Genomic DNA, 23,914 nt, shown 5'->3' with positions numbered 1-23,914 from the left:
TCAGAATGCTTAGAGGATTGCCATTTCATATTAATGTGCAGAGAGTAACAATTCCATACATATTAAAATGACAGTTGTGTTATATATTCAAAGTAACAAGCATTTCTACCAACTAGATGTGGTTTTATGATGTGCCAGATGGTAATAAACAGTATTTGTATAGTTAATTGCTTTACCGCTTGCTACTTACAAAATCACGCTATCATTTCTTGACTTTGAAAGATATTTTACCTTCTTTGTTTTCACGTTCTTTTCAATCACTACATAGCTGTATCCAGTAACACATTTTGACTGTAAATGCCTCTCCGTAGGTAATAGATTTACTATCTGAAACCAAGAAACCCGGTGGACTCAAGGTTAGAGAAGACCAGCAACAAGGCTTTTATGTGGATGGTTTGAAACTGGTGCCTTGTGACAGCTACGCACAAATTGAGAGGTTAATGGAACAAGGAACTAAAATAAGAACCACAGCTTCAACCAGCATGAATGCTACCAGCAGTCGATCTCACATGGTCATTACCATCCAATTCAAACAGGTTCAGTATGAGGAAGCCCTATTTCCACTATTCAGAATATTTGTTTCACAAGATTAAAATTCTTATTTAACTAATTCTGCAAGAAAGGTTAAATTCACAAGGTAAATTCTCCTAAGTTCATTGCAGACACAAATTCAAAGCCCCTTCATTTTCCTTATATGCGTTGACCACATTTCCTAGTATGTTACAGTAGGTGATCTTTTAATAGAATCTTAAAGCAGTGGCTCTCAACCTTTCCAGATGACTGTACCCCTTTCAGGAGTCTGATTTGTCTTGTGTACCCCCAACTTTCACCTCACTTAAAAACTACTTGCTTACAGAATCAAACATAAAAATACAAAAGTGTCACAGCACACAGTTTCTGAAAAATGGCATACTTTCTCATTTTACCATATAATTATAAAATAAATCTATTGGAATATAGACATTGTACTTACATTTCAGTGTCTATATTGTTCTAGGTACTATACAGGTCGTATGAAATTTTAATTTGTATTGACTTCACTAGTGCTTTTTATGTAGCCCGTTGTAAAACTGGGCAAATATCTAGGTAAGTTGATGTACACCCTGAAAGGCTTCTGTGTACCCCCAGGGGGTATATGTACCCATGGTTGAGAACCACTGTCTTAAACTGTTTGGGGGTTCACTTACGTTAGATAATAGCATAGAGAGTACACTTATAAAGTTTGTGGACGATACCAAACTGGGAAGGGTAGCAGGTGCTTTGGAGGATAGGATTAAAATTCAAAATGATCTGGACAAACTGGAGAAATGGTCGGAAGGAAATAGGATGAAATTCAATAAGGACAAATGCAAAGTACTCCACTTAGGAAGGAACAATCAGTTGCACACATACAAAATGGGAAATGACTGCCTCGGAAGGAGAACTGCAAAAAGGGATCTGGGGGTTATAGTGGATCACAAGATAAAAATAAAAGGAGTACTTGTGGCACCTTAGAGACTAACCAATTTATTTGAGCATAAGCTTTCGTGAGCTACATCAGATGCATTCCGATGAAGTGAGCTGTAGCTCACGAAAGCTTATGCTCAAATAAATTGGTTAGTCTCTAAGGTGCCACAAGTACTCCTTTTCTTTTTGGGAATACAGACTAACACGGCTGCTACTCTGAAACCTGTCAAGATAAGAGTCAGCAGTGTAACGCTGTTGCAAAAAAAGCAAATATCATTCTGGGATGTATTAGCAGGAGTGTTGCAAGACACGAGAAGTAATTATTCTGCTCTACTTGGCGCTGATTAGGCTTCAACTGCAGTATTGTGTCCAGTTCTGGGAGCCACATTTCAGGAAAGGATGTGGACAAATGGGAGACAGTCCAGAGAAGAGCAACAAAAATTATTAAAGGTCTAGAAAACGTGACCTATGAGGAAAGATTGAAAAAATTGCATTTGTTTAGTCTTGAAAAGAGGAGACTGAGGGAGGACATAAGTTTTCAAGTACATACAAGGTGGTTACAAGGAGGAGGGAGAAAAATTGTTGTTCTTAACCTCTTTGGATAGGATAAGAAGCAATGGGCTTAAACTGAAGCAAGGGAGGTTTAGGTTGGACGTTAGGAAAAACTTCCTAACTGTCCGGGTGACTAAGCACAGGAATTAATTGCCTTGGGAGGTTGTGGAATCTCCATCATTGGAGATTTGTAAGAGCAGGTTAGACAAACACTTGTCAGGAATGGTCTAGATAATACTTAGTCCTGCCATGGGTGCAGTGGACTGGACTAGATGACCTCTCAAGGTCCCTTCCAGTACTATCATTCTGTGATTTGGAAATAATTTGTAATTGCTGTAGTTCTCACTGCTGTGATCATCCTTACACAGAGCTGTATGTGACAACAGGCCTGTCACTATCAAGCTGGTTGCAGGGAGTTCCTCCTTACATGGACTCAGATGCAGATGGAGCTATAGGAGTGCAGGCATTGGATTGCAAAAGTGATGCTGCTGTCACAAATGGCTTATTGCAAGGATAAGCTCCACTTGTGCCAGCCATGGCATTCTTTGTCCACACATGCACTGATGAAACTACAACTGTGTCTGGCCATCATTTGCTGGAATTGCAACAAATTCCCAATGCAGGCAAGGCCAAGATTATTGCAACCTCCTTTAGGTGTCCGTTGTTCCAGTGTGTCTGAGTATGGTATTTGTTTTGCTGGGCAAGTCTTGCTTTGACATGTCTTTTAGCAAGTATTATTTCAAAGGCTTCTTTGAACTTCTATATACTCTCCTTCTCTGTACACTGTGGTTTGCTCCCCTGCTGATGCTGGTCCATTGGTATGGATGTAACTCTTTGTATCACAGATGAATTTATCTTCCTACCCCCACCCTTCTTAAGTGTCTTGCTTAATTTTTACACAAAAGTTCATTCTCCTTGAGCCATAACGTTACTTTCCATATTTTCAATAATTCTCTGCTTCTTAATGCCAGTACATAATCACAATATATTTACTCAGACTATCCACAGAGATTTTAGGTTGCCGTACCTTGCTGTGATTTTAAGGATATGGCCTAATACCTCATTTTCCTTTCACTGATGGAATTTCTTTCAGATTTTTCTAGATGAAGATATCACCAAGCAGTCCATTATAAATCTGGTGGACTTGGCAGGAAGTGAAAGGCAAAAGTCTTCAGGCTCTGAAGGGGACAGACTGAGAGAAGGGACACGTGTAAATCTGAGTTTAACCACCTTGGGAAACGTCATCAGGTACAACAGGGACCTTTCTGCAAGTGGCACATAAATAGTGTTTGTTTGTTCAAAAGGTAGGAATGGCAGCCTCCCCTCAGTTTGTATCTTCTACCTAGTAAGCTTAACATAATTCTTTGCACTTGCACAGTGCATACTATGGAGCAATCTGGAAACCCTTTATAAACATTAATAAATTAAGCTTCACAACATCCCTGAAAGGTGAGTAATTTTATCTCCATTTTAAAAGTGGAGAAACTGAAGCATAGAATATACATTGACTTGCCTATGAGCTCAGCGTCTGGGTCAGATCTGGGGAGAGAAATCATAATGTGCTGCCTCACTTGGTGGTTAGTCAGAATTTTTTAAAGCAACTAGTAGTTTTGCGTGTCTCAATTTTCAGGCACACAACTTGAGACACCTTTAAAATGCCCTGATTTTCTGAGGGTGGTTGCTTAGCACCTTTTAAATAAATCAGGTGCTTTTAATTCAAATGGAGGCATCCCAAGTTACTAGTTTTGAAAATCTTGACCATTATTTTTATAGATTAGCTAACATATGATGTATAATTATGGTACCACGAGCTAATATAGTGAAGCGTCTACACAGGTACAGCTAGTGAAAGTATTTCTCCTTGTTCTTTAGTTAGATTTATAGTCAGGAGTATTGTTTAACCCTTTACTCACTCAATCATTTTTCCCTTAGTGCTCTGGCTGAGGTGGCTATGGGGAAGAAAGTGTTACACATCCCATACAGAGACTCTGTTCTAACAAAACTCCTACAGTCGGCTCTTGGGGGGAACAGCAGGACTATCATGGTAAAGTTGACTGACTTGCTCAGAAATTGGGTTCTGGTATTTTTTTATTAAAATAGGAGCACAGTGGGCTAGATTCCCAAAGGAACTTAGGTGTGACAATGCACAGCATCATCATGCCTAACTTCTAGGCACTTAGAAAATCACTGGGATTCACAAAAGCCTGGGTTAGGCACCTCAGCTCCCTATAGGATGAATGGGGGGGAGAAGTGTGACAGATTTCTGTTACTAATCTGCCTGAGGCGTCGGGTGATCAGGCTTAGGCCACAGGATCGTTAAGGGAGGAGATGACACAACACACCAAATGTCTGTGTTTTAAAGCTTTATTGATAAAATAATAAAATAACGGAGTGTGATGGGTACTCCCCATATCACTCAGAGGAAGGAAGAAAGCCTTAGCTCCCAAAGCCCTAACACACTTTCATACTCACACCCACACTACCCGAGGCTGGGCCAGGCCTGGGTGTAACGTAAGAAGAAGAGGGGGAGAGGTGGATGGGAGTTCTGTCCTGTGCGCACAGGTCATCCAGGGTCTGCTGCCAATCTCCGAATTGCTCCAGCTCTCAGGAGGGTTTTAAGTCCTGGGCTCCTTTGTGGGTGTTCCAGTCCACGACGTCTGTTCCTGCTGGTCTTTGTGCCAGCCCAAACCAGCCTTCCGTGGCTTCTTCACCTTTCCCAAAACACACCGGTTTCAGGGTTGTGAGACAGTTCTGTTTGTTCCCTGATGGCCTTCGCCATCTCGCTCCTTTTCCAGGGCCCTGCATTTCGTTCAACAACTCTCCTTTCTCGTGGCTGGTCGGGGGGGCTGGCCTTGGGCTAGAGTCAGTTTCTTATCTTCAGGTGTAGCTGGAACATCAAGTTAACCTGTTCTTTTCTTCTTTCCTCCCCCTTCCCGGCCTTTTACAACCTGCAAAAGAACCTTTCAGTCCGCATTCATACCTTTAACCCTTTCCTACATTCTTTCCACTACCTACAAAAGCATTAGCAGCATATGAGGCTAGCGTCTACCCGGCCCCCAACCCTCCTCCGGGGGGGTGGGGGGGGCAACTATATTGTGACAGAAGCGCCTCAAGAGTTGGATTCACAAAAGCTAGAATGGTGCCTCATCTAAGCTAGCCAATCAGAGATGCCAAGGCGAAGGGTCTGTCCTAAGCCCCACCACTCTCTTGGAGATAGGTGACTAAGTCCAGGCTGGAGGGAGCCACCTCTCTCTGCTTAGAATCATAGAATCATAGAATATCAGGGTTGGAAGGGACCCCTGAAGGTCATCTAGTCCAACCCCCTGCTCGAAGCAGGACCAATTCCCAGTTAAATCATCCCAGCCAGGGCTTTGTCAAGCCTGACCTTAAAAACTTCCAAGGAAGGAGATTCCACCACCTCCCTAGGCAACGCATTCCAGTGTTTCACCACCCTCTTAGTGAAAAAGTTTTTCCTAATATCCAATCTAAACCTCCCCCACTGCAACTTGAGACCATTACTCCTCGTTCTGTCATCTGCTACCATTGAGAACAGTCTAGAGCCATCCTCTTTGGAACCCCCTTTCAGGTAGTTGAAAGCAGCTATCAAATCCCCCCTCATTCTTCTCTTCTGCAGGCTAAACAATCCCAGCTCCCTCAGCCTCTCCTCATAAGTCATGTGTTCTAGACCCCTAATCATTTTTGTTGCCCTTCGCTGGACTCTCTCCAATTTATCCACATCCTTCTTGTAGTGTGGGGCCCAAAACTGGACACAGTACTCCAGATGAGGCCTCACCAATGTCGAATAGAGGGGGACGATCACGTCCCTCAATCTGCTCGCTATGCCCCTACTTATACATCCCAAAATGCCATTGGCCTTCTTGGCAACAAGGGCACACTGCTGACTCATATCCAGCTTCTCGTCCACTGTCACCCCTAGGTCCTTTTCCGCAGAACTGCTGCCTAGCCATTCGGTCCCTAGTCTGTAGCGGTGCATTGGATTCTTCCGTCCTAAGTGCAGGACCCTGCACTTATCCTTATTGAACCTCATCAGATTTCTTTTGGCCCAATCCTCCAATTTGTCTAGGTCCTTCTGTATCCTATCCCTCCGCTCCAGCGTATCTACCACTCCTCCCAGTTTAGTATCGTCCGCAAATTTGCTGAGAGTGCAATCCACACCATCCTCCAGATCATTTATGAAGATATTGAACAAAACTGGCCCCAGGATTGACCCCTGGGGCACTCCACTTGACACCGGCTGCCAACTAGACATGGAGCCATTGATCACTACCCGTTGAGCCCGACAATCTAGCCAGCTTTCTACCCACCCTATAGTGCATTCATCCAGCCCATACTTCCTTAACTTGCTGACAAGAATACTGTGGGAGACCGTGTCAAAAGCTTTGCTAAAGTCAAGAAACAATACATCCACTGCTTTCCCTTCATCCACAGAACCAGTAATCTCATGATAAAAGGCGATTAGATTAGTCAGGCATGACCTTCCCTTGGTGAATCCATGCTGGCTGTTCCTGATCACTTTCCTCTCATGCAAGTACTTCAAGATTGATTCTTTGAGGACCTGCTCCATGATTTTTCCAGGGACTGAGGTGAGGCTGACTGGCCTGTAGTTCCCAGGATCCTCCTTCTTCCCTTTTTTAAAGATTGGCACTACATTAGCCTTTTTCCAGTCATCCGGGACTTCCCCGGTTCGCCACGAGTTTTCAAAGATAATGGCCAATGGCTCTGCAATCACAGCCGCCAATTCCTTCAGCACTCTCGGATGCAACTCGTCCGGCCCCATGGACTTGTGCACGTCCAGCTTCTCAGAGATTCTCAGCTGCAAACCCTCTCTTGGCATTAGGTGCTTATGCTTTTTTAGCAAGAAGTCTGGGCATGGAGGACAGGGAAGGAGGAAGCACTTGCTCATATCTTTTAGCACAATGGTTATGGTACTCACCTGGCATGTGGGAGACCCCAGTTCAAGTACCCCCTCCACCTGAAGGAGAGAAGGAATTTGAACAGGGATCTGCTACCTCTTAGGTGAGTGCTCTAACCACGGGGCTATGGGTTATTCTGATGTGGGGCTCTCTGTCTCCTCTTGAAGCAGTTCCACTTTGGATAAATAATTTTAAAAGCCATTGGATGAGGGGGCCTGGATCCTTGGGTCCTCCCCCTTCCAGGTGAGAGCTCTAACCATGAGGCTGCAGTGTCATCCTCATGCTTACTTGCTCGCTCACTTTCTGTCCCAATGACCAAGTGTGGCAATTCTGAGAACACCCTCCCTTATGTGCACTGTCAGATTCAAGGCCATGTTCTTTTGACCCCGCTTCCCTCAAGAAGTGTGGCCTGTACAGTAATATCTATAACCATTCCTTTTTAAGTCTCTTTGCTTTTATAACACAAAAATAAAGTAAACAATGAAGCTTATGATCTATACTTCAAGATAAGTGAAAGGCTTTTTTAAAAGGACCCTTTTCTTAGTCAGTATTTGAGTCATTTGAAAATCAGATTTAAAAACGTACCAGCATCCTGCACATACCTACCTTTGCACACACAAAGGTTTTGTGCACAAATCAAGGTTTGCTAGCACAGTGGAATTTGCATGAGTGCACAAAAGTGCATGCACATTTTTGTATATGGCCTTTTGAAAACTGGTCTCGACTATTTTCTTTGGAGCCCACTGTTGATCATCCATGCCGTGGGCCAGATTTTGCCATCCTAAATAAAGCAGAACTCCCCTTGATTCTGTCATTGCCTCCAGCTGACTATCCATTTCTACAGTGCTGTTAAGTGAGGGTAGCAAGAAAATGAATCGGAAGGGGCTGGTGTGCATGCATGAAAATGCTGACGTCTAAATTTTCATAACTTTTAAATTATTGAGCCAGTTTTCTTCAAACTTGAGTCTTCCGTTCCTCGGTGGAGTGTGAAACAAACCAAAGGCCATATTCTCCACGTGATCTTGATCATACGAGTAGTCCCTTTGAAGCCTTGGAACTATTTGCTTGAGTAAGGACTACCAGTGTAAATAAGGGTATTCAGGATCTAGGCCCACATGACTAATTTTGTACAAACTAGGTTAATCTGTTTAAAATCTCTCTCTTCATTTTCCTTGCACGACCTCTACAGATGGTGGTGGTTCTTCATCATCATCATCATCATTTCTGTATTACAAAAAGTGACTTGCTGTCTTAGTGACACTAAGGACTCTCTTTATGTTTAAGGGGCTAACCAATGGATTTGTCCTTTGTAAACCTTCTCTGATCTTTAATATCTTTGGTGATTGTAAAACCAATAAACAGAACTCAAATAGGGAATTTAAATTGTACTAACACTTTTTGTATGTATTCACAGATTGCAGCTGTAAGTCCAGCAGACATCTGCTATGAAGAGACTTTGTCAACATTACGATATGCTGAGAGGTATAGTTTTGTGGTTTTTCAGGAACTGTAAAATTGTTTGCATTTCTGCTGTGGGTCCAAGATGCAGCCAGACCACCTAGGCAAAATAAAAAGAGACTGCAGTGTTTTTAAACTGTTTTTAAAGTGTATGAAACTTGAATAAACAAAAGCAGTGGATTGAAGTAGTAAATTAGGAGCTCATCCTTAGACATTAAGAGTGAGGTTTCTGATCACTAAATTGTACGGAGAGTGGTGGTTATATATTGTCCTGGGAACCTTGGACCTCCAACATATGTCTCTTACTCCACTCCAGCTTACTTCTCTATCTTCCTCACCCTCCTAATCATCTTCTAACCCCAATTATGACTCTTTGAAGAGGTTTCCTTGCTCTCCCAAGACATCCTCACTCACTCCCTACCTTTCCTAAGTATCCAGTCTTTCAGCATAGGTCTGCTGTGGGCTCTGTACCAGGAAGTCCCCATTTCTCAGTCTCTGCTGCAGCATGCACATGTTGCCTCCCCCTGATGTTTCCTGGGCTGAGAATTGGACTAGCAGCCAGCAGTGGGGCACATGTGCAACTGCTTGAGAGGATGTGAGAGCATGTCCCTGCAAACCCAACTTCTTACTATCCTGTTCGTGTCTTCTGTGTGACTTCAGACTTAGTGCATTCTTACTTCCTGGTCTGATTTGACATCTTGTTTTTGTGGTTGTACCACTGCAATAAGACCCTACTAAAAGAGCCAGCTGGGAAAGAAGGGGATGGTTACTGTGCTGGTAGAGGGGAAAAAAGGGCTGGGACTCCTGTTTCCAATGCAGGGGAAGACCTCGTATGCCTGCAGCACCTGAGAAAGTGCTGGTGTTTTTATCTGTAAAGTTCCAAAACTCCACTTAATATTTCTGAAAAAAATAGGAAAAAAGCATTTTTGCCTAGGAAAGCTCTTCTCCGCCCGTCAAGGCTCTGTGCTGAGGCTGGCTGCATCATGGTGTAATAACTGACTGGCCTCTTTTTTTTTCTTCTTCTTTTTTCATATTTGCATATGTGAAAGAACAAAAAAGATCAAGAACAAAGCAGTAATAAATGCAAGTCCAATGGAGAAGCATATAATGGAGCTGAAAGCGGAAAATAACAAACTGTTGTCCAGACTGACTGGGCTTGGAAACTCTGGGAAAACAGTAGCAGATGAAACCAGTATGTATTACAAAGTTAATCGTGCTAAAGGAACTACAAGTACCAGATGCATCCGTTTTTCTCAAAATGGCATCTGGAACCCTTTCTAGTGGCCCATGGCATTAACAGCAAAGGGGGACTGGTAGAGTTGAAAGGAGGGATAGGTTCATGAGACGTTCTGTCTTCTGAACTGGACAAAAGAGAAAGTTGGAGACCCTCTAAGGAGCAAGGTAAAGCTATCGTGCATATGTAGTTTTACAGATGGTCACGTAATATTACTAAAAATATTTAACACTGGCATAGCATGTCTCATCAGCTGCTGTCAAAGCACTTTACAAAACATTAAACCCATTATTGCCAATCTCAAGCGTTCAAAAACCATGAGTCAAGCCCTATAAAAATCATAAGATTGGCTTAAAAATCATGAGACTTTTTACTGAAATAGTAAAGTGTATACTCTTTTTACTTGCTTCCAGTTTCTGCACCTTCAGGGTATACCCAGTTCTTGTTTTCAGATTTTTCTCCACAACCATAAGGGCTAAAAACTGTTTAAAAATATAAAAGCTGAGATTTTCATGTAATCACATGATTCCAGTAGTTGGGGTTTAAAAAAAAAAATCACATACACACACCTCCCCCAAATGTAACAAGACTAGCATAAACTCATGAGGGTTGGCAGCAGTAATCTTCACAACATGCTTGTGAGGCGGGCAGGTACCATCTCTATTTTACAGATGGGAGTCAGTCACAGAGAGGTTATCTGACACATCCAAGAAGAGTAGAAAGACCATTCCAAGGACACTTCTGAATTTAGATCTTTTTCTTTTCCTTTAGCAGAGGACTGCCAAGAGTCCAGCTTGCTTTCTAAACTTTGCATCTGAAAGTTGCTGCATTAACAGAGGGAGCTAACGGAGCTCCTGTATTTCTATCTGTAAATTCGGAGATGCTATATTATGATTTAATCACTTTATAATGGTTATTCAGACATTATCAAAACAGGTACTTCTTTTGGAAGTTAAAAATTAATAAATGAAGATTAAATTCACAGGGGGTTTTGTGTCTTTGTATGTACACTCATCCTAGCTGAAATTTCCTCCCTCTCTCCCCTTCCAGAAGAGCTGCAATGTTTGCTGGCTGAAAATGAACTGCGGATTCAGACTATTCAGCTAACATGGGAATATCGGCTGGAAGAAGCTCGGAAGGAATGGGAACAGCAGTATGCTGCAATTACTCAGGTAAGCTTTTTCTTTAAAGGGCAGTGTGAATTATAGACTTACTATAGTTCCTTTCTAGTCTTCCTTTGGCTACCATGTCTGTCCACACTTGGCTTGCTTTAAAAGATACAGTACTTTTGAAGTTTTTTTTTCTTCTAAATAGCATTGCCTCTTCTTGTGCCTTTAAGTTTGGATAAATTGCAAAAGCACGCCACTTAAACTGTGTTATATAATAATCAGTTATAACATCTTTTGTTTATAGCCATTATTGTTCCATTTAATCTGATTATGAGGAGGAGTGGTTACTTTTGGAAACACAGCATCTGTATATAAAGAAAATCAAGTTATGTACAAAACTTACAAGACCCAGGCCTGTATCACTTCCAAGCACTGAGGGATAGAACTAAAGATTTCCCCTTTAAATGAAATATGAGTAACTAAGTTTAACAAACATTTACAATGTTTTCTGACTTATTCTTTCAAATAATATAACTTTTTTAACTGGAGTGTTAAAAGTAACCATTCTTAATACAAATTTTTTCTAAACTTTTTTTCCCAAATGAAGAAAGCTTTGGCATGTATTTAAAAATACCATCTTACCTTTGAATTAAGGGAAGGAGAGGCGATAGGAAGATCCATGTTATGGCAAGTTATAAGTTAGCCCCTCCCAATTTATTGTCTCTTGCGTCTTATCTCTTCATTCCTGTCATCTGCAATCTGCTGATGAAGTCCGCCTCCATCAATCATGTGCCGCCTTCTTCCCAAATCACCTTTGTGTTTTCTTCCAAGACATCCTTTGTTTTGAATGGTTTCCCTGAATTAGTCAGCAAAGCCACTACCATTTCCTCCTTTGAATCCCGCCTCAAGACCCCTTTCTACTATGACACACACGGTAACTGCCAACTGATAATGGCTACATGGATGGCCAGTTTGGATACATGATATTTATTTATATTTTATAGTGTATTTTTAAAAGTTTGCTCACAATTATCTAGCTGTCTGCATAATTAGCCTACATCAGTGTATCTTATTACTGTTTCATGCATCCTCCCCTGTTCTTTCTGATTCACTGTTACACCCACTTTTTGTGTCCAGTCTTAAATTAGACTGTAAGGTCTTAGGAGCAGGGACGATCTTTGACAGAATGTTTGTACAGTGCTTCTCCCTGTGGGACTCTGATCCTGACTGAGCCTTCTGGATGCTACTGCAATACAAACAATGAATAATAATAAATATTATGCCTATGCCACTTAACAGATAGTAGGCCAAAGGGAAATTCCTAAAGAGTGCCCTCATTTTGAGCCTATATTTTATTTCATGATATAAAACAGCACCACCAATAACAGAGTGTGAGCTAACATAATCCATGAGTATAATATGTAAAAACAACTGTCTGCATCTTTCTAAAACTTACTAAAGCTGAAGTGAGGCTAGTAATAACCTAAACAACATGAATTGTAATTGAATCATTAATCAAACTAACCATTTTTCTACCTACTTTTATAGTTCCACCTTTGTAGCATCTGGGCATTTTTTGAAAAACAGTTTGATTGTGTTTTGGGAAATGTTTGTGTGACAATTTATTATCTATTGTTTAGTCTTGTGAATGTTTGGTATTTAGATATTTTTCAGGATGTCCTTGAACAGCCAGTGTTTATGATCTCCTTAACAAAAGAGGAAAAAAGTAATCCTCCATGTATATTATCAGCTGTCATTTGGCGCTTTCCAACATGTCACCCTAAAATAATGTGAATCTGAACTCTTTATCAGGAGAGACGGATGATGGAGACATTCCCATATCTCTTGAATATCAATGAAGACCCTCAGCTCTCCGGGGTTCTCAAGCACTTCATTCAGGACGGTACTCTATTGTATTTGCTTCATATTCTAGTATTAAGAGCTGCACGAATTTACATAGCTCGTAGGAATGCTTCTTTCTGTACCTTATGATTCATCATAACAGAAATGCTGTTGTGCTAATATATGCTCAAGTATCGTGTTGCTCAGCCACACATACATGTAATGAGATTGTCGTGTTTTTTCAGGGTCTAATCTTGTCTAAGCTGTTTTTTTCCGCTGTCAAACGTGCTCCTTTTGTTTGTTAATGTGGCAAAGCTCACTTAAAAGGATTCAAATTAGAGGAATGTTTTCGGGTATTAAAATACAATATAAACCTAACCTGTGAAAGTAATCATCTGAGACTTGCTGGGTGTCAGTCACTAATAGCTGGAAATATGCCTGTCACTTTGCAAGTTAATTTATTGATATCTGATCCAGCTTCCACCATTTGTCACCTGATTCCATCTGGTTCTTTTCCTTTGCCTACAAAACGCTGGTTCTTCCACTAGCAACATTTTCTTTTCAGGAGCTGCAGTTTGAAGGGCTGGCTCAACTAATGAGGATCAGGCAGCTCACAGACCAATTAGGCGTTGTGCACATGGCATTTAGTCCACAAGACTAAATATCCTCTGTGTCAGGAATAGCTCCATTTCTAAATGTTATAAAATGCTTCCATAATTATTTGTGGGTGCAAAATCAGAAGCCAAGTGTGGAACCTTTTATATAAATCAGGACCCAGAATACATTAAAAGCATTAAAAATATATTTAATATTCAGATAATAGCAATAACATGACAGGTCTCTCAGTCAAGCACAACTCATCAGATTCACATAGGAGAAAAAAGTTGAAATGCAATTATTTTAAGTGGTGAGTGTAACTGTTGTTACCCAGAGCACATCACTTATGCCAAAAACTTAATTCTTTCAGGTTCATGTGATGTTGGTCAGTCAGCCTCAAATGCAATAACCCTTAAAGGTTTAGGGTAAGTATATATACATTAGTAAGAGACAAGACACAATAGCCTGTGTCTTTTTTAACCAGAGGAATGTATGTTATATTGTGTATATATGAGCTGTGAGAACTTGGCTATTGTACCATGAACCCATTTTATGAAGAATGGAGGAAAAATAGGCTAGGGGGAAACTCATTGAGTGTATTATGTATTGTTTCTGAAAAATGCCCTTTTCAAAACTGTAACAAGTGTTAAGTTAAATTTCAATATTTAATTCAAAGTTCAGCTATTGAATTGTCATAAAGCTAAAAACCTATACAACAACTTCAAAAATACTGATTTACTCTTAATTTGGGGACTTTAGTCCTGATGAGCTAGAGAGACAAGGTGCACGAGGTAATGTCTTTTATTGGACCGACTTCTGTTGGTGAGTGAGACAAGCTTTTGAGCCACTTAGAGCTCATGTTTTCAAGGCCATCAGCCGCTCCAAAACCAGCTACCTCAGTGGCTGCATCATAACCCACCAAGGTAGCTGCATGCTTTTGAGACAGTGCAGCTCACAAAACACATGACAAAACATGAGGGTGAGAGACAAACTTTGTGTTTTTTTAAAAAAAAAAAAAAAAAAAAAGTCGGTTAGACCTGATCTGAACAGGCTTCGATGAGGCAGCATGTAAAATGCCAGCAGCACATCTACATTATACTTCCACCATTGCTAACGCCAATAGAGTTGAACTGATTTTAGCAACTGTGTGACATAGAATCATAGAATATCAGGGTTGGAAGGGACCTCAGGAGGTCATCTAGTCCAACCCCCTGCTCAAAGCAGGACTGATCCCCAATTAAATCATGTTACATGTTACACAGGGCCTTAGCTCATGAGTTCTTCAGGGTATTTATTTATTTGGATTTAAATAGATACACAGTAAGGCTTATCCCGGATTCTGGGTGTCCTTGCCATCAAATAAAAACACACAACAAACATCATTACAGATCTACAACTGCAGCACGTTCTCCCCTGTACAGATAGCCACCCAGCAGCAAATCGCATCACAAACCGAATCAGTATCTCCTCACCCAAATTCCCGAAAGAAACCCCACCACCAGCCAGATCAGCCCTTGCCAAATGCCTGCTCAACAGTAATAGGCTTTGCAAAATGCATTGAGGGTCTACAGATTTATGCTATTTTGCACCAAGTTAAGGGAGTTGAATCCCAAAGTCATGGGGCCCTCAAAGAATGCCCTGCCAGCAGCGACTTCTGTTCTATTCCAAGGAAGCTTCAGTTTTGGTGCCTCTGCTGATCTCAAGCGTGGTATATGTCCTGTGGAGGAGAGGCAGTTTCTCTCAGGTTGGGTGATGTGGACAGTACCTACCTAGCACATTGTAGGAGCTACTGGAATACAAGTAAAAGTTTACTATCTTCAAAATTAGAATAAATATTTTTTTCCAGGATTTTGAGATGGGAAATGTTTACTTTTAGCTTGATTCTTAAGAGATCCATGAATTGCAAAAAGTATTTTATCTTTCAGCATTTTAGACAAGCATGCTACATTCACAAATACTGAGGGCAAAGTTACCATAACGCCACGGGAAAAGTGCAAAGTTGTTGTCAATGGTGTACCCATCACTATGAAAACTAAACTGCAGCATTTGGTAAGTTTTCCTGGAGAATGAAAGAATCAAGAATGAGGATTGCAGAAAGATTCTTAAAAATTCTAACCTGAAATCGTTTCTCTAAGTAGGGAGAACATTATAGATAATTACTGTAACTTTTAATAAATAGGTTAACTTAATAAACAGGAGTAACCATGTGTTTTTAAAAAGACAGGTACCCATTTAAAAAAAAGGTATTTTGGAGAAGAAAAGAGCTAATTCTTGTAATCCTTACTTGCCTGAGTAATCTCTGTCCGGAATATAGCACTAGTGACTTTCATGTTGAGTAAAGATTACTTGTGGGAATAAGAGTTGTAGGATTGGGACTTGAGGTATTCTAGGGACAGTACATTTTAAATGAGTACCTGCCCCTTTTAAAAATACATAGCTCCTATTTGAGTGGCTCTGCATATTCCTACTCATGGGTACCGCGCCACCTTGTGGTACTTTGCAGTAGAACCCTCTTCAAGTAGTGTCCGCTAGAACAGTGGTTCTCAACCAGGGGTCCAGGGCTCCCTGGGGGGGGCCGTGAGGAGGTTTCAGGGGGTCCTCCAAGCATGGCCAGTGTTAGACTCGCTGGGGCCCAGGGCAGAAAGCCAAAGCACCCCTGCATGGGGCTGAAGTCTGGGGCCCTGAGCACTGCCACCTGGGGCTGAAGCCCAAGCCTGACCAATATTGCTTTAGGAGGGGGGCCCTGTGGCATGTGACCACAGGCAATTGCCCTGCCCTAACGCCAGCCCTGGCTTTTATATGCAGAAAACCAGTTACTGTGGCACAGGTGGGCCGTGACATTTTTATAACACGTTGCGGGGGGGCCTCAGAAAGAAAAAGGTTGAGAACCCCTGAGCGAGAGCACTCTCATACTCCACACACCACCCCCACCCCCCAGTATCCCAACACACTGAGGGTGAGACTATGTGGGGTGGTATACCCTCTCCACCTTGTTTCCTTCCCAACTGCATGCCAGAACAGATGTGAACCCTTCCTGTCTCTTCAACGCTCGGGTCTTGTTTTCTTCTAGTTAGTTTTCAGAGTAACAGCTGTGTTAGTCTGTATTCGCAAAAAGAAAAGGAGTACTTGTGGCACCTTAGAGACTAACCAATTTATTTGAGCATAAGCTTTCGTGAGCTACGGCTCACTTCATCGGATGCATACTGTGGAAAGTTTAGAAGATCTTATTATATACACACAAAGCATGAAACAATACCTCCTCCCACCCCACTCTCCTGCTGGTAATAGCTTATCTAAAGTGATCACTCTCCTTACAATGTGTATGATAATCAAGTTGGGCCATTTCCAGCACAAATCCAGGTTTTCTCACCCTCCGCCCCCCCCCCCACAAACTCGACTCTCCTGCTGGTAATAGCCCATCCAAAGTGACCACTCTCTCTTTACAATGTGTATGATAATCAAGGTGGGCCATTTCCAGCACAAATCCAGGTTTTCTCACCCCCCCCTTTTTTTTACCAGCAGGAGAGTCGAGTTTGGGGGGGGGGAGGCGGAGGGTGAGAAAACCTGGATTTGTGCTGGAAATGGCCCAACTTGATTATCATCTGTTATTATCATTATTATCTGCGAGACCTTCACCTCCAGAACCCACAAGGACAGGGAGGCTCGTCTGCAGCTCCTTCTGCTGAAGGAAACCCTCGGGGCTACACCTTCTGGACCCATTCAGTCATCTGTTCCAAGGTCGAAAAAGCAGCCTCAGCTCCAGTGGCCTCCAGGTTCTAGCTTACTGCAGGGTTGCATGAAGCTGCAGCCCCTATGAGGACCAGACTCTGTTTCTGCCGCTCCCTCAGTCAAGCCCACAAGGTGAGATACGTCCAAGGGCAGCGTGGTCAGATTCTTCCTGTTCCAGAAAACAAGTCAGGGATCAGTTCAGCCATCATTGTCTGTTCTGTACCTCTGCAGCTGCAGGACCAGGATTGATTCCAAATGCCTCTTCTGGATCCCTGAAGATGGATATAAGCAGTGCCTCTGAACAAGGGCTGCTAGCGCCTTCAACCTCAGATGCTGCAGTATCAACGAAAAAGAAGCATAGGAGCAAGACGGCCAATGTTAACAATGCCAGTTCCCATGCATAAGAACTCTTGCACCTGTCTAATTTGGCTAGGGCCACTATGGATCCTAACAGGAGACCTATAGTTTCAATAATGAAGGAGATGAGTCCATGTGTATCTTCAGATCTGATGATTGAACCTTCAGACCTGTTGTTGTTTCCTGATCCAACTTCTGTTCTGGTCCCAGCTACCTCCTTGGTTCCAGAGTGTTCTGTCATTATGGCAGCTTGGGCTGCTAGAAGACCGGTTTCTCGGAATGAAGCAATGCCTATTAAAGATTCAAAGTTGCCCCAGACAGAGAGTAAGGTTCTTCCTGGGTCTCATGGGGTTTATGGCAGCCAGAACATATGTGACTCTGTTTGCCCATCTGAGAATGAGACCTGTGCCCCACTAGATGTCCCAGGTTTACAGCCCAAGTTGGGACAGTCTTCAGCTGTTGAGTACCAGGCCTCAGAACATCATAGCCTCTCTAGATGGGTGGTCAAATAGGATGAACATGCTCATGGGTGTGCAGTTCAGTGTCCATCCTGGACAGTGACGTTGGAAGTGTCAATCAATGGTTGAGTGGGGGGGATACTCCTGAAAGAACGTTGCTTATCAATGTACTGGAATAATGTAGTTGCAGATTGTCTCAGCAGGAGCAGCTCCCAGATGCATGAATGATCCCTGAAGGATCAGCTGGTTCAGACTATTCTTTCCAGATGAGATCAACAAATGATGGACTTGTTTGTGACAAGGCTCAATGGTAAATGTGCTATTTCTGTTGCAGAGCAAGCAGGCACAATCTGTCTCTGTCAAATAGAATCACAGACTTTAAGGTCAGAAGGGACCATTATGATCATCTAGTCTGACCTCCTGCACAACGCAGGCCATGGAATCTCACCCACCAACTCCTGTAACAAACCCCTAACTTATGTCTGAGCTATTGAAGTCCTCAAATTGTGGTTTAGAGACTTTCCTTCTACAGTGAGGGCAGGTTTTAATGTACGCCTTTTCCTTTGATACAAAAGGGGATAAGGAAGATACGTAAGGACAAAGCAAGGATGAGGCCCATTGCCCGAGCTTGGCCTTGTTAACCGTGGTTCACAAATCTCCTTCAGCTGTCTGGAATCTTCACACGTCTCTTTCTGTCTCCAGATCTTCTGTCCCAGGAAGGGGGCAGCATCTTTCACCAGTGCCTGCAGACCCTTCACCTGACAGTATGGATGATCTGACTGTAACTCTGTCTGCACTTGAGCAGTCATGTTCAGTCAACATCAATGTGTCAAACCAACCTGATATCCTCCTTTGACAAGGCAACAAGCATTGTGGATGGGGGGATGCAGTAAAAGAAATATATATCTTGACTCCAGTAAGAGTTTTGATATTCTCTCTCCTGACCTTCTCATAAACAAACTAGAGAAATATAGCCTAAATCAACAGTTCTCAACCCACGGGCCGAGTGCAGCCCAATTAGCACATGGCTGGGCCACAGCTGCGTGCTAAAGGCCGCAGGCCACGCAGATCCAGGTTACTGGCTGCCTGACCACTCAGCACCACAGAGTCTGGGCTGCCCGTCCCGGCAGGGCATGGCACAGTGGGGTCAGGATCACCAGCCGGCCCTGCGTGATGGGGTTCAGCAGGGTATGGGGCTGCCAGTCCCATGTGGTGGGGCTTGGCGGGGTCCAGAGCTGCCGGGTCCAGTGTCGGGGCTGCCGCTGGGCCCCACACAGTGGTGTCCAGGGTCCCTGCTGCCAGCCCACCCCACTTGGAGCTCCACTCCTGGTCTCACTTTGCAGATGGGGTCTCTGTGTGGGAGGCGCTGGGCATAGGGGTTTGTGGGGGGGATTCTGTGGGGAGCACACTGTGATTCTCAACCTGTGGCATGCAGCCCGCAATGATAAATAGGTTGAGAACCACTGGCTTAAATGAACTTACTGTAAGGTTGGTACACAACTGGTTGGAAAACCATATTCTGAGAAGTTATAAGTGGTTCAGTCAGGCTGGAAGGGCATATTGAGTAGGATCCCACAGGTATCTATCCTGGGTCCAGTTCTATTCAATATCTTCATAAATGATTTGGATAATGGCATAGAGAGTATACTTATAATGTTTGTGGACGATACTAAGATGGGAGAGGGTTGCAAGTGCTTTGGAGGACAGGATTCAAATTCAAAATGACAGTGACAAACTGGAGAAATGGTCTGAATTAAGTGGGATGAAATTCAGTAAGGACAAATGCGAAGTACTACTCTTAGGATGGAATAATCACTTGCACGAATGCAAAATGGGAAATGACTGTCTAGAAATATGCATAACCGCTCAGAAAGAAATGAAAGTTCTTACCTGTAACCAGAATTCTTCAAAATGGCTCTGGATATTCACTTCCCACCCTCCTTCTCCTCTGTCAGAGTCCCCGTGATTGTGTATCTGGCTTTGCGGTGGAAGGAACTGAGGTGGAGAACATGTTATGCCCCTGTATAGTCTCACCCTCAGTGCATTGGGATGCTGAGGGGAGGAGCTGGGGCATGAAAGCGCTCTAGCTGACACTGCTAGAAGAGGGTTCCGCCGCAAGGGGGCACAGTACCCATAAGTGTAACTATGCAAAGCCCATCTTGAAGAACTCCAGTTATAGGTAAGTAACCTTTCTTTACTACTGAAGCTTAAGTCAAAAGAACGTCGTTAACCTTAGTATGTTTAGTACAGACCTGAATGTTAACCACTGTTGTTTAATGGTTTAAGATGCATGTCTGACTCCTGGGGGCATTCTGTGCCAAAAAATTAAAAATTCAGCACACAATATTTTAAAGTTCTGCTAAATTCTGCAGATTTTGTCAAAATAACACTACATAATTACACCAGTTTCAATTATTTTGGTAATTTCTTTCAAAATACTTGTCAGCAAGTATGTCTGTAACAATACAGACGCACACAAACCCTCTAGCTCCTTCCCTTTCCCCTCAGCAGTGTCTTCTATGTGCGAGCTGAGCTCTGCCAGGTCCAGCAGCCCCTAGTGGCGACCAGCAGCACTGCAGTCCATTTCTGTGGGAGAAAGGAAATTCTAAATGCACAACAATAATTTCTGCAAAATTCTGCATTGCACAATGACGCAGAATTTCCCCAGAAGTAATGTCTTACTCATGGAAGCATCAAGTAGTTGTTATCTAGTTTCATTTTTACTCTGGTAAGCAATAAGTAGTAGACATGTAAAGTACTGAGCAGGAGCTTTTTTCTATTACAGAAATGCTGTAAGGCTGAAAAGTTAACCAGTTTCTCCCAACTTCTATTGCCATGTTTATTGCTGTTATGATTTCTAGAGTGCTTTGTTCAGTCACTACCCTGTTGTCATTCTTAGCTATCCTAGGGTACTTCCTTTCCTAGCCCTTAGAATACTGGATATTCACTCTTATCTCCTTTCAGATAGCACATTTCTTCAGTCCCTTCGCCTTCCTTATGGGATAGCAGCTTTCTGCATATCAGTTTGCAGATAGCAAACACATAAAAAGAAAGCACTTGAAGTGAGAAACGTCACATCCTTGAGTTTAACCAGCACCATGTACTTTAATCTTCAGGATCGTGTTATTTTGGGATCAAACAGTGCTTACCTTTATGTTGGATTTCCTGCAGAACGCACCAATGAGGACTTGGTCAGATATGATTATGATTTCTTTCAGTCAGAGCTGGCAGCAGCAGAGGGCTTCAGTGTAGATAAACTTGGTAAGCATTACTGCTTGTGTACTGAGCTAACATAGTTCTGTGAGGTGAATGGGGGTGTGAGGAGAGTACTTCTAAATCTACCTTTCCTTTTTGCAGCTAGACTTAATGTGGTCCTGATGCTGCACTTTGCCTCATGGGAAAGATGAGAGCCTACCAATCGCATTTTACCTCCCCAAATTCTTCTATTTTGTAAATGTTTTACATTTTAGATTTTTAGAAGTTATTCTAATACACAGAGAAAGCTAATTCATTCATTAAAACAATATTTATTATGTATGTTTTGTCTCCAGTATCCATGTACGTGTTTTTAAAACCTAACACCTGTAGCATTAGTGTATATTTGGGGGGTTATACTGTACCGTTGTGAATAAACAAAAGATGTTCTGAGTTTTTGCATAGTCTCTCAGAATAAGTTAATTGATTGCCTGTCATGTCTCCCAGAATTATCTCTCATTTCAAGTATATGTCAATTTATTACTCACCAGGATTTCCCATGTTATTTCAAAAGTACTTGAAGTATTTATTTAAAAAAAAAAAAAAATCAAACTTCCCCAGTAAGCAGCAATCACCAGCTTCTAAGGCCTGGTCAACACCTAAAACTTAGGTTTACCTAGCTGTCACTCAGGGCTGTGAAAAATCTCACACCCTATGGGTTAGAGTTAGGTTGACCTTGCACTCACTGTAGACTAGAGTTCTGTTGACCTAGCTACCACCTCTTGGAGAGGTGGAGTACCTACATGGAAAAACCCCTTCCTTCGAGATAGGAATCAACTACATTACATCAGCACAGCTGCAGTGCAGACATGGCATAAGAAATTAGATCAGTTTATTTTTAATAACCTAAACACCCAGACTAGAAGTCCACACAAGATTGCTCCCTGAGAGGTCAAGATTGTCCAGTGAGCAATCCATGATGTGTGTTCTTCTATAGCTATCTTCCAGAAGGCTTCGTGTGGGCAGGAGCACCAGAAGTGGTGTACCTTTCCCCTTGCTCCACTACTCTTCCTGCAATCAGCTGTACTTAGTTGTGATAAACTGTTTCAGTTCTTACTGAGTTGTGTACTACTGGTACAAAACTTGATAGTAACTTTCTTATATTGTTACTGAAATGGAATTATTCCTTGCTCTTCTCCGAATAGCTCCCACCTAAAATTTGCTCTTCCTCTTCTTGCTCCCACTTTCTTATATAATTACATTTGTCTTGCAGTGCATCTAGGAGATCACACTGCAAAAGGTCTTTCCTTAAAATGAAATGTTCGTACTTTTTTTTTTTTAAAAGGAACACTTGTGCTTGTTCAGTCCTGTAGCAGGGTGGCTACCCCACTCCTAAAATAGAAGGGGTTAAAAGCAACCCTGGAAAGGGCTGTGGCTGGGGATGGCTGACTGGGGAAGCAGCCGCAGCTAGGCCATGCCCCAATCAGGCCCCAGCTGGCCTGTATAAAAAGACTGTGAGCCAGAGGCCCAAGGAGTGGCTCCCTGCCTGACAGGGTACTGAGGGTGGTGCAGGGCTGGGAAAGGAGCAGGCTGAGCGGGGGCGCTCCAGGCTGGCAACTCCCCAGGCTGTAGGGCCTCGTCCAAGCCCCACAGAGGTACTGAGAGGCAGAGGAAAGCAGCAGGTCTGAACCCCCCTTGCCTATGATGAGTGGCCTTTACACTGCAGTCTGCTCCAGGGAGTGGGGACTTGGTGATGACTGGCAGTAGCCCAGACTGAGGCAAGGTGCATATAGTGGGTTGGGGGTTCCCCAGGAAGGGGAGACCCAGAGGCAGAGTGCGGGGGTACTGTCAGGGGTCAGAACCCCAGAGAAAGGGGCACCGGGGTCTGTGAGGGACACTGGGGGCCAGAGTTGTGTGGCCTGCAGAGGGCGCTCCATGCTGGAAAAGAGCTAATTCCCAATGACCAGCAGGAGGTGCCGCAGGGGTGAGTCCCACCCTCTTACAAGTCCCAAAGGCAAAATTTTGGTTTGTGGATATTAGAACAGAGAAATCCTGAGAAGCACTTGTAAATGTAGGAATTTACCATTCTTAAAGAAATGGCTCCCTGCAGTTTCAGTCAAATACACTGTTGTATGTGACTCCATTGCTAAACTGTTGTCAGGTTGCTGTATGTTATTGAACAGCTGCTATGTTTCACATCTCAGGTGGCTCCATTCCAGAGAAAAGTGCAGTGATTCCATATAGTTGTAAAATTATTTGGGAGATAAGGAACTGTATAATACAGTATATTAATTACTACTATCACTGCCTCTCTCCAAAAGATAATAAACCAAAAATATTTCTGAACAGTAACACCTATAAAATTTAGGGAAGCTGGAAAACTGTACCCAACTCCACAACCAAATTTTGCAAATCTTCATAATGGGTTGAAGCAAAACTCCAGATCCAAACATCCATCCAGACTTCTTGTGTTTAAAATCTAAATCCGGGTCCAGACTTTTTAGCTGTGACTCATCTCTAGCAAGCACATGAGGACCAACTGACTGGTGAATGGCCGTGCCATTGATACCATATCAGATTTTGAGTACATATTAAAATATATAAAGGTTTCTGGGGAATATTTTACACACACACACACACACACACACACACACACACACACACACACACACACTCTCTCTGATAGTATTTGCCCTCCGTGAGTAACCCTAGTTTAAATTCTTCCTGAAAATGGAGCGTCTTCCTCTGTTTAACATTGAATGTTGCATTTCTTAAAGGTGTTGTCAATCATAAGGATGGCAAACCAGATCCTAGTGTTCTTGCAGTATTCCACGATTATATCAAGCTAATGCCTTTGGTTGCAGAAGCAAATCAGATGAGCGAGGAGTTGAAAAAGGTAAGTAGCAGTATACACGTTTCCTCCCCAGCTACTGCTGTAGTTTTCTTTTAAACTAATAATTAGCCTCTGGAACACTGCAGACAAACAGTGTGAGAGTCTTGTAG

The 23,914-nt window shown here is 42.7% G+C and overlaps 1 protein-coding gene across 1 annotated transcript in view; it reads left to right on the top strand.

Annotated features, from left to right (window-relative positions):
- Window positions 1–23,914, top strand: part of LOC144262421 (kinesin-like protein KIF28) — a 64,308-nt gene that overhangs the window by 15,145 nt on the left and 25,249 nt on the right. Inside the window, exons 5-15 of the mRNA XM_077812181.1 lie at window positions 312–536; window positions 3,092–3,246; window positions 3,931–4,042; window positions 8,347–8,414; window positions 9,440–9,596; window positions 10,719–10,796; window positions 12,546–12,636; window positions 13,543–13,597; window positions 15,098–15,221; window positions 20,833–20,977; window positions 23,689–23,807. Of these exons, the coding sequence (XP_077668307.1) occupies window positions 312–536; window positions 3,092–3,246; window positions 3,931–4,042; window positions 8,347–8,414; window positions 9,440–9,596; window positions 10,719–10,796; window positions 12,546–12,636; window positions 13,543–13,597; window positions 15,098–15,221; window positions 20,833–20,977; window positions 23,689–23,807 (1,329 nt within the window). The remainder of the gene's footprint in view (window positions 1–311; window positions 537–3,091; window positions 3,247–3,930; window positions 4,043–8,346; window positions 8,415–9,439; window positions 9,597–10,718; window positions 10,797–12,545; window positions 12,637–13,542; window positions 13,598–15,097; window positions 15,222–20,832; window positions 20,978–23,688; window positions 23,808–23,914) is intronic.

The sequence above is a fragment of the Eretmochelys imbricata genome, chromosome 3 (genome assembly GCF_965152235.1).
Source record: "Eretmochelys imbricata isolate rEreImb1 chromosome 3, rEreImb1.hap1, whole genome shotgun sequence".
NCBI classification, from domain to species: Eukaryota; Metazoa; Chordata; order Testudines; family Cheloniidae; genus Eretmochelys; species Eretmochelys imbricata.
This window is presented reverse-complemented; position numbering and strand designations above follow the sequence as displayed.